This window comes from Sinocyclocheilus anshuiensis, unplaced genomic scaffold (assembly GCF_001515605.1).
Source record: "Sinocyclocheilus anshuiensis isolate Anshui unplaced genomic scaffold, SAMN03320099.WGS_v1.1 scaffold1448, whole genome shotgun sequence".
In the NCBI taxonomy this organism is placed as follows: Eukaryota; Metazoa; Chordata; class Actinopteri; order Cypriniformes; family Cyprinidae; genus Sinocyclocheilus; species Sinocyclocheilus anshuiensis.
The window spans coordinates 485134-499383 of NW_015547730.1; the positions used below are offsets into that span (position 1 = coordinate 485134).

At 35.0% G+C, this 14250-nt stretch overlaps 1 protein-coding gene across 1 annotated transcript; it reads right to left on the minus strand.

The window, feature by feature from the left end:
- eef1a1b (eukaryotic translation elongation factor 1 alpha 1b) lies at positions 1 to 10804 on the minus strand. The gene is made up of 7 exons (XM_016507223.1): positions 10638 to 10804; positions 9029 to 9208; positions 8647 to 8943; positions 8120 to 8270; positions 4682 to 4938; positions 4101 to 4335; positions 1 to 726 (listed from the first exon to the last, which is right to left on the minus strand). The coding sequence occupies exons 1-7, from the start codon at positions 10779 to 10781 to the stop codon at positions 602 to 604; spliced, it is 1389 nt and encodes a 462-aa protein (XP_016362709.1). The 5' UTR covers positions 10782 to 10804; the 3' UTR covers positions 1 to 601.
- Between the last annotated feature and the right edge of the window lie 3446 nt (positions 10805 to 14250).

Here is a 14250-nt window from a genome sequence, read left to right on the forward strand (position 1 = left end):
TAGATAATGGAGAATCATATTCCCGTTAAAGTACATGAGTGCAAGTGCAAACAAGATGGCTCATGCTTGTTCAGAGCGCTGTCAGGGTAGACAGTAAAGTGCGCTAGCTACTTTAGCTTCATGCACACAGAAAAAGACACTGAACTTCAATTATAAAGCTATGTCACAACACATCAAACTAACATAACAGACTAACATAAAATCTCATAGCTGTTGGACTACAAGCTGGAACAGTTAGCTATTATTGCAAGCAAGGTTACACAAGCAATGTTAGCAAGAGGGTTTAGATATTGCACACAAGCTACAGGATAAACAAAGCTTACTCAACACTCCCACTAGAGACAGATCTGCTTAAAGTGCTTAGAACAATTTAACAATAGAACAAATACCACAACGAAGACTGAAAATTCAAATAGAAAATACGATTAAACATAAATATACTTATTATCACTATTGTAATCTTTGTCAAGCAGGCATAAGTTTTACTTTTCCTTCTTCTGCTTTTGCGATGCATTGTGATAATTAACCAAGCTCTGTTTATGGAGTTGAGAAGAGGAGGGATGGTGTGGCTGACCCGAGTGTTCGCAGCCCAGCACAACATTCATTTGTTCTTCTGGGCCTTTTGGGCAGATTTAGTGACCTTCCCAGAGGTCGAGGTTTTCTTCTCAACCCCCTTGATGACGCCCACTGCTACGGTTTGACGCATGTCGCGCACTGCAAAGCGACCTGGGAAATGAAGATCATCCGAAAAATAAAGTTAGTTATTATTATAAATCAAGGCTTTAATCTTTGTGAGTCCAGAAACAGAGATGGTGGACAGAGAGAGACCAAGAAACACCTTGGCATAAAACTGTTACATTTTAAGTCCATTATTAAATAAAGATTTACTACCATATTATTGAATTTATACACACCTTTTTAATGTCTTTTTATGTACATATACAGTGTATACTTTCACATTACATTTTAATTTTACTTCAAACATTTTAAGGCGCAGTTACAGTTATCAATGTCCAGTGAATTTTCATGGGTGAAATTCAGTCATTTCAATACGAATCCGTGTGTTCAGATTCTGAGAAACCTATAGCGGAAAATCTTTCGCCATCAAGTTTTTGACGGTTGGAAACTTCACTTGAGGGCAAAAGATTTCCCACTATAGAATCTGACCACATGGATTCATATTGATGTGACTAAATTTCTCCCATGAAAATGCAGTTTTAGACACCCCTGTTTTAGACCTATTAAGATTTTCAGTTTATGCATTATTTGGATGAGCCAAGTTGGCATTCTTGGCTCAAAGTCTTTTCCTGTTTTTCCCTCTTCTCTCTTATCACAGTGTTTTACCTCAAACTGTCCAGTCAAATACAATCCAAATATTATTAATGATTATCATTTATGCCCACCATAGAAAGTCCACTGCACTGAAACAGTGAAATATTCTTATAAAAAGCACTTGAAAAATTAAGGCATGTTTACAGCGGGAGTGAATTTGGTAATAAAGTCAAGCATTTTATAATAAAGATACATAACTTAAAATCCAAATTAAGATATGACCCTTACCAAGAGGAGGATACTCAGAGAAACTCTCCACACACATGGGTTTGCCTGGTATCATATCTACAATAGCAGCATCCCCAGACTTCAGGGACTTGGGATTGTCTTCCAGCTTCTTCCCAGAGCGACGGTCAATCTTTTCCTTTAACTCGGCAAACTTGCAGGCAATGTGAGCAGTGTGGCAATCCAACACGGGGGCGTAACCAGCACTGATCTGACCTGGGTGGTTCAGAATGATCACCTGACCAGAGCAGAAAGTGGATCAGTGAATAGTTTATAATGTCAAACAGTGAAAAGATTTTAAAAGAAATCTTATTTGTTACACTGTAAAAGTGGTAATTCTTTTCTTAAAGAGTTATTTCTACCTGATTTAACACATAGAAATGAGTTTCGTTGGTCTAAAATAATGTATTTAGTCTGATCCAATGATGTTACATAATTTGGACTTGTATAAAACCAGTTATTTTAGATGTTACCATTTTTTCAGTGTAGACCCTAACAGGCGTATCTAGATAATATATATTTTAAATCATGAATTGTGTCAGAAGGTTTTATAACACTATAAAACACCAAACTAAGACCTTTACCTGTGCGGTGAAACTCGCTGCCTCCTGTGGAGGATCGTTCTTGCTGTCACCTGCAACATTCCCACGTCGGATATCTTTGACTGAGACATTCTTCACATTAAATCCCACATTATCACCTGGAAGAGCTTCAGACAGAGCCTCATGATGCATCTCCACAGATTTCACCTCAGTGGTCACATTCACAGGGGCAAATGTCACAACTAGGCCAGGTTTCAGAATGCCTGTTTCAACCCGTCCCACAGGCACAGTACCAATTCCTAAATAGTAACAAAAAGAGCACAATGGTAACAGAATTACATTTTACTAAATATATAACTTACTAAATATCAGTTGCAATCTCAGTTATTTTATCTCTTAAAATACCATAGACATAGAGCTGGGTAGTAACTGAATTACATGTAATCTGGGTTACGTAATCAGATTCCAAAAATTAAGTACTTGTAATTAGATTAAATTACATTTTAAAATACTTGTAATCAGACTACAGTTACTTTTTTATGGATTACATAATTACATACTATTCATACAATAGCAATAAATTATTCATAATTTATCAATTCTCCTAATTCCTCTTTTTCATCTTTTAAATGTTCCTTTCTAACATATCCTACCGCTTACATACTCTCAGAAAGTCTTTCAGTTTTGTGGACATTCACAGAAAGACCAGTCATTAGTCAGGTGGCTACACAGCATTTGACCACTGGATTTACAAAAATCATTTCAAGTATTTCAATGTTGCATCAACTATTGATGAACACATTAATATTTATCTGAATTATCACTCAGTAGGTTATTTAACCATCTATTTCAACGTATTTGGAAGGCATTTGTCTAAATTTACATTATTTCTTATTTACATGTAATGCAGGCATTCCCAAACTTTTTTGTCATCTGAACATCTTTCATCTAATATATTTACTTCAAGTATTCAAGTACCCCTGAGATTTTAAAATAAATATTTAATAATGAAGTATTACATGTGCATGTTCACGGTTCTCTGACGTTGGTTAATGGTCATATGACATTTTTAGGAAGTGTTTTATTTCTTTTTGTTAATTTAAAATGATTTTTTTATTTTTTATTTTAATTTATGTTGTTAATTTCAACGAATGGAATATACTTTCTTTCTTTTTGTATTTTTTAGGGCTGGTAAGCGATTACATTTTTTAATCTAATTAATTACATGATATGGCAATTAATTAATCGAATTAATCGCAAATTAATCGCACATCAGATTTGGCTGAGAAATTACTCCCAAAAGATCATTTAAAGTCATTGTTGTGTAAAACATCAAACAGAAATTACAAAAAGTAGCTTCAGCAATAAATATTTTGTTTGAACAAATTTATTACATATACTCTTTTGGACCATGAGGGTGAGTAAATGATAACACTATTGTCATTTTTGGGTAGGTGAACTATACCTTTAATAATTTATTTTATTAATTTCATTATTATTACTATGGAAATATGAAATTATTTCTTTAATGAAATGATACTCCAAATAATAAACTAAAACTGTCAGTAGGTGGTGGTAAATGTCTTAATTATTAAGTCATCGAGTCATTTATTCATTCATTTGATTCGTTCAAATGGCTGATTCAGTCAGGAGTGAATTAAATGGTTCTTTGTGAATGGTCCATTGAATCATTAGGCTTGTTCGACTTGAAGCGGATCATCACCATCAGACCGATCGGTGTGTGACATCAAAGTACCGCAAGAGCTATAGAGAGCAGACGGCTCCCTCAAACTGTCCAGTCAAATACAATCCAAATATTATTAATGATTATCATTTATGCCCACCATAGAAAGTCCACTGCACTGAAACAGTGAAATATTCTTATAAAAAGCACTTGAAAAATTAAGGCATGTTTACAGCGGGAGTGAATTTGGTAATAAAGTCAAGCATTTTATAATAAAGATACATAACTTTAAATCCAAATTAAGATATGACCCTTACCAAGAGGAGGATACTCAGAGAAACTCTCCACACACATGGGTTTGCCTGGTATCATATCTACAATAGCAGCATCCCCAGACTTCAGGGACTTGGGATTGTCTTCCAGCTTCTTCCCAGAGCGACGGTCAATCTTTTCCTTTAACTCGGCAAACTTGCAGGCAATGTGAGCAGTGTGGCAATCCAACACGGGGGCGTAACCAGCACTGATCTGACCTGGGTGGTTCAGAATGATCACCTGACCAGAGCAGAAAGTGGATCAGTGAATAGTTTATAATGTCAAACAGTGAAAAGATTTTAAAAGAAATCTTATTTGTTACACTGTAAAAGTGGTAATTCTTTTCTTAAAGAGTTATTTCTACCTGATTTAACACATAGAAATGAGTTTCGTTGGTCTAAAATAATGTATTTAGTCTGATCCAATGATGTTACATAATTTGGACTTGTATAAAACCAGTTATTTTAGATGTTACCATTTTTTCAGTGTAGACCCTAACAGGCGTATCTAGATAATATATATTTTAAATCATGAATTGTGTCAGAAGGTTTTATAACACTATAAAACACCAAACTAAGACCTTTACCTGTGCGGTGAAACTTGCTGCCTCCTGTGGAGGATCGTTCTTGCTGTCACCTGCAACATTCCCACGTCGGATATCTTTGACTGAGACATTCTTCACATTAAATCCCACATTATCACCTGGAAGAGCTTCAGACAGAGCCTCATGATGCATCTCCACAGATTTCACCTCAGTGGTCACATTCACAGGGGCAAATGTCACAACTAGGCCAGGTTTCAGAATGCCTGTTTCAACCCGTCCCACAGGCACAGTACCAATTCCTAAATAGTAACAAAAAGAGCACAATGGTAACAGAATTACATTTTACTAAATATATAACTTACTAAATATCAGTTGCAATCTCAGTTATTTTATCTCTTAAAATACCATAGACATAGAGCTGGGTAGTAACTGAATTACATGTAATCTGGGTTACGTAATCAGATTCCAAAAATTAAGTACTTGTAATTAGATTAAATTACATTTTAAAATACTTGTAATCAGACTACAGTTACTTTTTTATGGATTACATAATTACATACTATTCATACAATAGCAATAAATTATTCATAATTTATCAATTCTCCTAATTCCTCTTTTTCATCTTTTAAATGTTCCTTTCTAACATATCCTACCGCTTACATACTCTCAGAAAGTCTTTCAGTTTTGTGGACATTCACAGAAAGACCAGTCATTAGTCAGGTGGCTACACAGCATTTGACCACTGGATTTACAAAAATCATTTCAAGTATTTCAATGTTGCATCAACTATTGATGAACACATTAATATTTATCTGAATTATCACTCAGTAGGTTATTTAACCATCTATTTCAACGTATTTGGAAGGCATTTGTCTAAATTTACATTATTTCTTATTTACATGTAATGCAGGCATTCCCAAACTTTTTTGTCATCTGAACATCTTTCATCTAATATATTTACTTCAAGTATTCAAGTACCCCTGAGATTTTAAAATAAATATTTAATAATGAAGTATTACATGTGCATGTTCACGGTTCTCTGACGTTGGTTAATGGTCATATGACATTTTTAGGAAGTGTTTTATTTCTTTTTGTTAATTTAAAATGATTTTTTTATTTTTTATTTTAATTTATGTTGTTAATTTCAACGAATGGAATATACTTTCTTTCTTTTTGTATTTTTTAGGGCTGGTAAGCGATTACATTTTTTAATCTAATTAATTACATGATGTGGTGATTAATTAATCGCACATCAAATCGCACAGAAATTACACATCAAACAGAAATTACAAAAAGTAGCTTCAGCAATAAATATTTTGTTTGAACAAATTTATTACATATACTCTTTTGGACCATGAGGGTGAGTAAATGATAACACTATTGTCATTTTTGGGTAGGTGAACTATACCTTTAATAATTTATTTTATTAATTTCATTATTATTACTATGGAAATATGAAATTATTTCTTTAATGAAATGATACTCCAAATAATAAACTAAAACTGTCAGTAGGTGGTGGTAAATGTCTTAATTATTAAGTCATCGAGTCATTTATTCATTCATTTGATTCGTTCAAATGGCTGATTCAGTCAGGAGTGAATTAAATGGTTCTTTGTGAATGGTCCATTGAATCATTAGGCTTGTTCGACTTGAAGCGGATCATCACCATCAGACCGATCGGTGTGTGACATCAAAGTATCGCGAGAGCTATAGAGAGCAGATGGCTCCTTATGCTTTTGAATCGCTCTTGCAGTACTTTGATGTCATACACTAGGGATGGGCGATACCACTTATTTTGTTTTCGATACGATACCGATACTTTTAAAGGACAGTATCGTCGATATTGATACCGATACTTCTAAACTGAAATTTTAAATTATGAAATTTATTAAATTAAATTACTAAGAGTAAAATGAATAATGATACCCACTTAACGTTATATTTTAACACTCAATATGCCTTAATTGCAACTTATTAGGTTATATTTTTGTTTACACATGGTTAAAATATGTTTACAAATACTAATACTAATACAAATACTATAGTTGAACTATGGCCACTTTAGAGTGTATGATTTATATTAACATTACAGAATAGAACATGATCAATTTGAACTTTTAACATTCAGTTTAAATAAATGCAAATGCACAAACATTTTCAGTTTGTTTATTGTGAAATAACTCAAACATATATGTTTTTTTCTGTCCTCTGATAAGCATTGTTCTGGGCTGCATTTCCCAAAAGCATCAATGCTTTCTTATGACACTTTTGGGAAATGCAGCCCTGTCTGAATTCACTGTCAGAAGTGAGTGAATGTGATTGGTTCTGTCTTGCAAAATTTGCATGTGTTCAGATGAGAAGGAAAATAGTTCTATCCTACACAATTATTTGCTAACAAAGGTTATTTGTCAAATTCAATGCATACTGTATGCATTAATTTTTTTGGTTAAATAAAATCACTGGTAAATAAAACACAACTTAGTATCGATATTTTTTGTTTGAGTATCGATACTTTCGATACTCGCATCAGTATCGATATATCAATACTTCAGGATCGATACGCCCATCCCTATCATACACCGATAGGTCTGTACTGCGCCGCTTCAAATCCAACGCGCCTATGGCCAATGGTTCATCAAATTCGTTCAAATCGTGCATTAAGAAATGAAATGCCGCTGTGAGTTGCTCGGAGACGAATAGTTCTGCATTGTCTTTATATTTTCATTGACAAAATTGAGCAAAACAGACAACATTGCGTTTAAAATAACAATATTAACTTCTTACTGAACTGTTGTATAAGATCAGTATCACATTTGCACTCGTGTGATATTGCACTTATTGCTCGTGTGATATTGCTTTACTATATGATGTAAACATGAGACAAAAATTCAAACAGGGGCATTTTTGCCCCATATCTTGAATTTTAGGGACATTCTAACTACATTCTCTAGGCTCCATCATGCAGTGAGTTTTGCCCTGCCTCATATTTGTCATCAATCAACTGTAGATGACCCACATAGGTCTGGGGTGGGGCAAGTGCGTTAAATGCGTTAATAATGTTAAAGGGTTAACAATGAAAATTAGCTCATAAATAACTCACCCTCAAGTCATCCTAGGTGTATACGGGTGTTGCATGCATCAGTCCAAAAGAAGTTAAATAAAAAGCAAATTAAATAAAAGTATTTTTAAATCAATATGTTACAAGATTATCCTATTTAAATCAATGTGATAAGTGAGTAATGTCAAAAGTAATCTAAAAGTAATCTGATTATATTACCTGAAATGTGTAATGTAATGGATTACATCGCAAACTACCATTTTTGTCATGTAATTTGGAATCAGTAACGGATTACAATTTTCAAGTAATCTCCCCAGCTCTGCATAGACAACTGTAAGTCATTTGTAGGTCACACACCTTTACAAGAAATGAAAACAAGTGGGTTTCTTATTAAGACCCTTTCCATTTCGGTGTCTTCTTACCTCCAATCTTGTAAACGTCCTGCAGTGGGAGGCGAAGGGGTTTGTCAGTGGGGCGGGTTGGAGGCTGAATGGCATCCAGAGCCTCCAACAGAGTCGTCCCAGAGACACTCCCATCCTTACGAGTGATCTTCCAGCCCTTGAACCAGGTCATCTACAGAGAAAACATATTATTATAGCCAATACATGTAACAGTTTGGAATGGTTTGGATGGTTGGAACCTCTTAGGAGTTACAAAGGAGAAAAACATTTTGGAAAGAAATTAATTTGACAGTAAAGGAATTTATAATAAAAATTCTGAAAAATGTATCACAGTTTCCATAAAAATATAAAGCAGCACAGCTGTTTTCAGCATTGATAATAATAATAAATGTTTCTTGTCTTGGGCAGCAAATCAGCATATTAGAATGATTTCTGAAGGATCACGTGACAGTGAAGACTAGGGTTAAATTATGCTCTTTAAATATCTAGAACTATTGAGTCTATTAATAATCTGAAATATATAAAACTGTAGTCAATATGATACCAACGTTTGGGCTGGCCTCCAGCATGTTATCTCCATTCCATCCAGAGATTGGAACAAATGCCACTGTATCGGGGTTGTAGCCGATTTTCTTGATATAAGTGCTGACTTCCTTCACAATCTCTTCATAGCGCTTCTGGCTGTAATTGGGTTCCGTAGAGTCCATCTTGTTGACACCCACGATCAGTTGTTTGACACCCAGGGTGTATGCCAGCAAAGCGTGCTCTCGTGTTTGGCCATTCTTTGAGATACCAGCCTCAAATTCTCCAACGCCAGCCGCCACAATCAACACAGCACAGTCTGCCTGTATCGGAAGAAATTCAATGTTTAAGATTATGAAAATACTTCATAAAATACTGATTGGCATTGTTATGTGATTACATACAAACCTGTGAGGTGCCAGTGATCATGTTCTTAATAAAGTCTCTGTGTCCTGGAGCATCAATGATGGTGACATAGTACTTGCTGGTCTCAAACTTCCACAGGGAGATATCAATGGTGATGCCTCGCTCTCTCTCAGCTTTTAGCTTGTCAAGGACCCAAGCGTACTTAAAAGAGCCTTTTCCCATCTGTGAAAGGTAAAGAACATATATCTGTTTAGAGAAAAACCTGCAACTGAATTTCGTAAACGAATGTTCTCTGTCACATAAGATGTAACGGTTATTTTCAGTCCTCCAATTTGATTGGCCAAGCAGTGTTCCAACAGTATTGATATTTAGTGTTACAGCACAGTCTTGTCATTGTATGTATCACTTCACTGGTATTTGTTTATGGCATATGCCTGAAAGTTTGATACTACTTTAGTAGGTGAAAAAAAAATACATACACAACATATATGTTTGTTTGTTTAATTCTTTACACCAATCCAGCATCTATGGCTATATTCATGGCGAGAACCAGTTAATCCATACACAAGACTTGTCTTTACACACAGTCCGGGGACAATTTAGAATGTTCAATTAACCTAACCTAACCTGCATGTCTGTGAGAGGAAACCAGAGCACCTGGCGTAAACCCACGCAGACACAGGGAGAACATGCAAACTCCACACAGAAAGGCCTCCTGTCCTTGCCGGGGCTCAAACCAAGGACCTTCTTGCAGTGAGACAACAGTGCTAACCACCGAGTCACTGTGTCGCCCCTTACATAACATATATAAAATATAAAATACACTGTATATAGAAATAGAACACTAATAGGGCAAAAGAAATTAGCAATTTCTCTCAATGTTTTTGTCCATACAATGAAAGTCAATTGGGTCCAATATTGTTGAAACACTTGAAACGTTCCTCAGAAAATATACTTTTCTGTTCCACATAAGAAATAAAGTCATACAGGGGGTGTTTAAAGGGTTAGTTCACCCAAAGATGCTGACAGAATAGCATACGCTGTTTACGTTCAGTGGATATTCTCCAAAATGGCACGAGGGTGACGTGGAGGAGATTAATTGTTTAATAAAGTCATTATTTTTGTTTTCTTTGCGTACAAAAAGTATTCTCATAGCTTCGTAAAATTACGGTTGAACCCCTGATGTCACATGGATTATTTTAAAATATACATTTTTGGGTGAACTTAAAAGGAATAGTTTGTCCAAAACTAAAAATGTACTCACCCTCGGGCCATCTAATATATAGAGTATCCAATATATACATTTGTTTCTTCAGAAATTTAGCATTACATGCTCACCAATGGATCCCCTGCAGTGAATGGGTGCCATCAGAATGAGAATGGCCTGAGGGTCAGTACATTCTCAGAAAATTTTTGGGTGAACAATTCCTTTATGTTATTAACATACTTTATAGAATAATTTATAAAGCAAACTCACAATCTGTGATTTGTGCTGATATTTAGTAGCTCAGCACTCTTGCTTGTTTGATATTGCTTAAGTAGGTCATCTTACATACAGTGGGCCTCTTTGAAAAATTTTTATGCATTAATAATAACACTGCAACAAACTGTAGCAAAATCTATTTGGTCTTGCATATTTGGACTGCTATACCTCTGCAGCTTCCTTCTCAAACTTTTCAATGGTCCTCTTGTCGATGCCTCCGCACTTGTAAATGAGGTGGCCGGTGGTGGTGGACTTCCCTGAATCCACATGGCCAATGACCACGATGTTGATATGGAGCTTCTCCTTACCCATCACTGGGCTCTCATTGGGTTACAGTCAGCGTACAACAGGAAAAAGGAGACTACATAATTCATCATACAAATAAGTTATTTATGGTCTAATTGCGCTCAGATGTACGGCAACAACCAATAGCTCAATATACTTTATAATTTTCAGTTCTTCTTAATTTATTTACAATATGTCAAATCAATTTTGATGAAAGTAATACTTTTGTTATGCCACTGTCATGCTGAAAGTAAACATACATGTAATCATATGATAGGCTCATCATAACAGTAGATAATAAATCTCTGTTCAGGTTATCATGGATGTGGTTCAAAATTATGATGGTTATATAAATGAGTCATTTGTCATCTAAAGGAATCTAGTGTAGTATTGTTAGTACAGCAATGACCTCTAAAATAATTTACAAAATATAAATTACAAAATCGCTCATTTAAATTCATTAATATTTTTAAAAATTCGTAGGCTACTATTGGTCTAAATTATTTAAATTAGGGCGATAAATCTGCTAATGACACAGTATCCTTGAACGCCTGTCCATGTGTGTGTGTTTTTTCCCCAGCGTTGTCTGGGTTACAATAAAGCAGCGCGGGCCACCTGCCGTATGCGGCAAAACTTGGCATAATAGGCTAAACTAAACGACAAAATGTTATTTCGGTATTTTTTCTTACATGATCTCCAATTCAATAATACTCCACAATCATTCCGATATTGACATCCTTCTGAACAAATATGACATGGTTATGTAATAATGTCATGCATGTACATAATGTACTAGCTATAGATGCCACATCATGAAAAGCGCGTGCTGCCTGTTAGCAAAGCTTGACTGTCTGCTGGCCAAAGAGCAAAGATGGCACTGGAGAATAAAAGGACATAAATGTTGTTTCCACAACAGACCCTGTCAGTTTCATCAGCGCCATGTTCTGTATTATATCCTTACTGGAAATAAAACTCAAATACCGCTCATCATGCATTCTCAATACCCAATAAACCATCCGACCGCTTAGCCCTACCGGCAAGTCATTAAAAAGCAATATTATACACCGAAAACGCAGAGAGGGTGTGTTTTTCAGTTGTCCAACCTTGGAGAGAGGCGCCTGTAGTCCAGGGCAGCAGGAGCAAAAGTCGCGACGTCGTATCAGATACTGCTTGCCTGGGTGCCGCTGTCGTCGTCGTGTCGGAGGATGTTTCTATCTGTTCCACTAGAGGAAGCTGTCGAATAAGAAATGTAGCCTACATAACCATATCTAGAGTATTTGGCTTTTAGATGTGTGACGACTTCTGTATGCGGTGTTTCTTCTATTTTTTTATTACATGAAGGTCATATTAAAATTGTTTTAGAAACATTTTACCAGGTCTCCATCATATGTTTTGTTTCAGAATGTCTTTTAAAGAGACAGTTATGAAAATTCTGTCCTTATTTACTCACTCACAAGTTGTGCCAAACCTGCATGAGATTCTTTCTTCTGCTGAGTATGAAAATGTTGGTAACCAAACAGTTGATGGTAGCCAATGACTTCCATAATATGAATCAATGGAAGTCAATGGCTGACGGACGGAACGGACCTCGCACCGGGCCCTGCATCAGCTTGGGACGGCCCTGACTATCCCTATAATTATGGAAATTATTGTTTATTTTTGTCCCATCTCCAGACTTTCAATCTTAAAATCAATCATAAATATTAATTATTAATATAAATAAAAAACTAAAATATTAAGTAATAAAATATAATAATAATCATAAACTATTTAAATATTTATTGTATGAGAGTGATCTATTTTTTACACAAATTGCAAATGCTCCTGTTTTGGTGTCATTTCCACTACTTTTTGGCACTAATAAAAAAAATCAAAAGTTTGTTTATTTAACGAGGAGATATAATCATGGTAAATATCACAATATTTGATATAATAGCTGAAATAACTTCATTTTAATGTTAAAAATCCCATATCCACATACTGACAGAATCTTGAGACCCATGTTCATAATCTTACTCTGAAGATGTCTGACATTACAGGTGCTTTATGGCAGATGTTTCATCTGTCCAAAGCGTTTGTTTGTTTGTTTGTTTGTTTGTTTATTTATTTAAGAAAAAATCATATTGAATTAGTAAGAAGTTGTAACAATTCCAAAAGACATGAATTTAGACATGAATTTAATTTAGTTGTGAAGTTAAAATCATTTTATTATCTCTTAATAACGTTACACTATGTGGACATATTCTTTCTCAAACGTCCTTGATCAATGATTTATATGTTGGAACATTTAAACTGACAACAAGACCATGTCTTTCCTTTAGTCACTGCAATCACAAAATAAAGTTGAATTAGAAAAAAAAAATCATGTAAGTTTTAAACTCACAACCTAAAAGCAAAACACATTCCTCTGAGTTGCAAAACCGTATTCATAAGGGCCTGAACCCATCTAGGGCCTACAGTTGCCCATGCTTGCAGCTATACTTTGGCTATACAAGAATTATATGACAATAAAGACAACCATAAGCCAAAGCCTGTGGTGTAACTATGTAAATAGGTACACTCATTGTTTGATGGGTGATGGTGCGGTTATCATTATTACAGCCTGTTTAATCATCTTCTCAGTTGTAATTACATGAGGTGACTTGAGCCAGTAAATAATATAATTCACAAATGGAATCCCACTGTACCTGCCAGTAACTTTCCAAGAGCCCTGCATGTCAGCCTGAGATGAAAAACTGTTTTATCAAGCCTTCATCTGTGAACATGCCTCTGGCTTGGGCCTTAAAAATTGACAGGGGTCAAAAGCAATAAGCTCAGATGAACTTTACAATATAAATGGTGATTCCCAGTGTACTTTTCTGAGTCAAAGAGCTTTTACAACACAATTAAGTCTCTTTGTAAACACATACAGTATGTTACTATTCTAAAACTGTATCAGTTTGTATAAATAAAATATACACATTTTCCCCCACGTTTAGCTCACACTATAAAATCTCATTTATGTTTTGCCTGAGCAACCCTGGTCTCATTTCTGATATTTTGTCTTGGTTTTCTAAAACTTTCTAAGATATCATTCTACAAGTTAGTGTTTTATAAATAAAAGACTAAATTTAGGTTTAAGTAGGAGTCTTCATTGTTATCAGTGTTATGTGCATGATTAATTATGAACAAAGTGTAGCAGTCCAAAACACGTGGGAAACTTTAAGTTCCAGATTAAAAGTTGTAAATAGATCACCATCTGTGTCTCTGTAGAGCCATCACCTCTCAGATCTCTGTATGCTATATAAAGTCCTTTATAAATATCTGATCCATGAGCTGAGAGTATGGAAATGTGAGATTCCATGGTTAATTATAAATGATATCTCAATGTATTCATTATCAAACACCCCCATAGCATATCTATTGCAAATATTTTGAGATTTCATTGTGTGGGCTGGTTTTCTATACAGAGATAAAGCCTAGTGTTAGCCCGGGAAGGTTTATAAAAGAATTCCTG

Coding starts and splice junctions, on each gene's coding strand:
- eef1a1b (XM_016507223.1), bottom strand. CDS start 10,781: ATGGGTAAGGAGAAGCTCCATATCAACATCGTGGTCATTGGCCATGTG. Junction 8,271..8,646: donor TGCTGGAGGCCAGCCCAAAC/GTTGGTATCATA, acceptor TTTTCTCTGTAG/ATGACCTGGTTCAAGGGCTG. Junction 727..4,100: donor CTCTGAGTATCCTCCTCTTG/GTAAGGGTCATA, acceptor TTCATTTCCCAG/GTCGCTTTGCAGTGCGCGAC.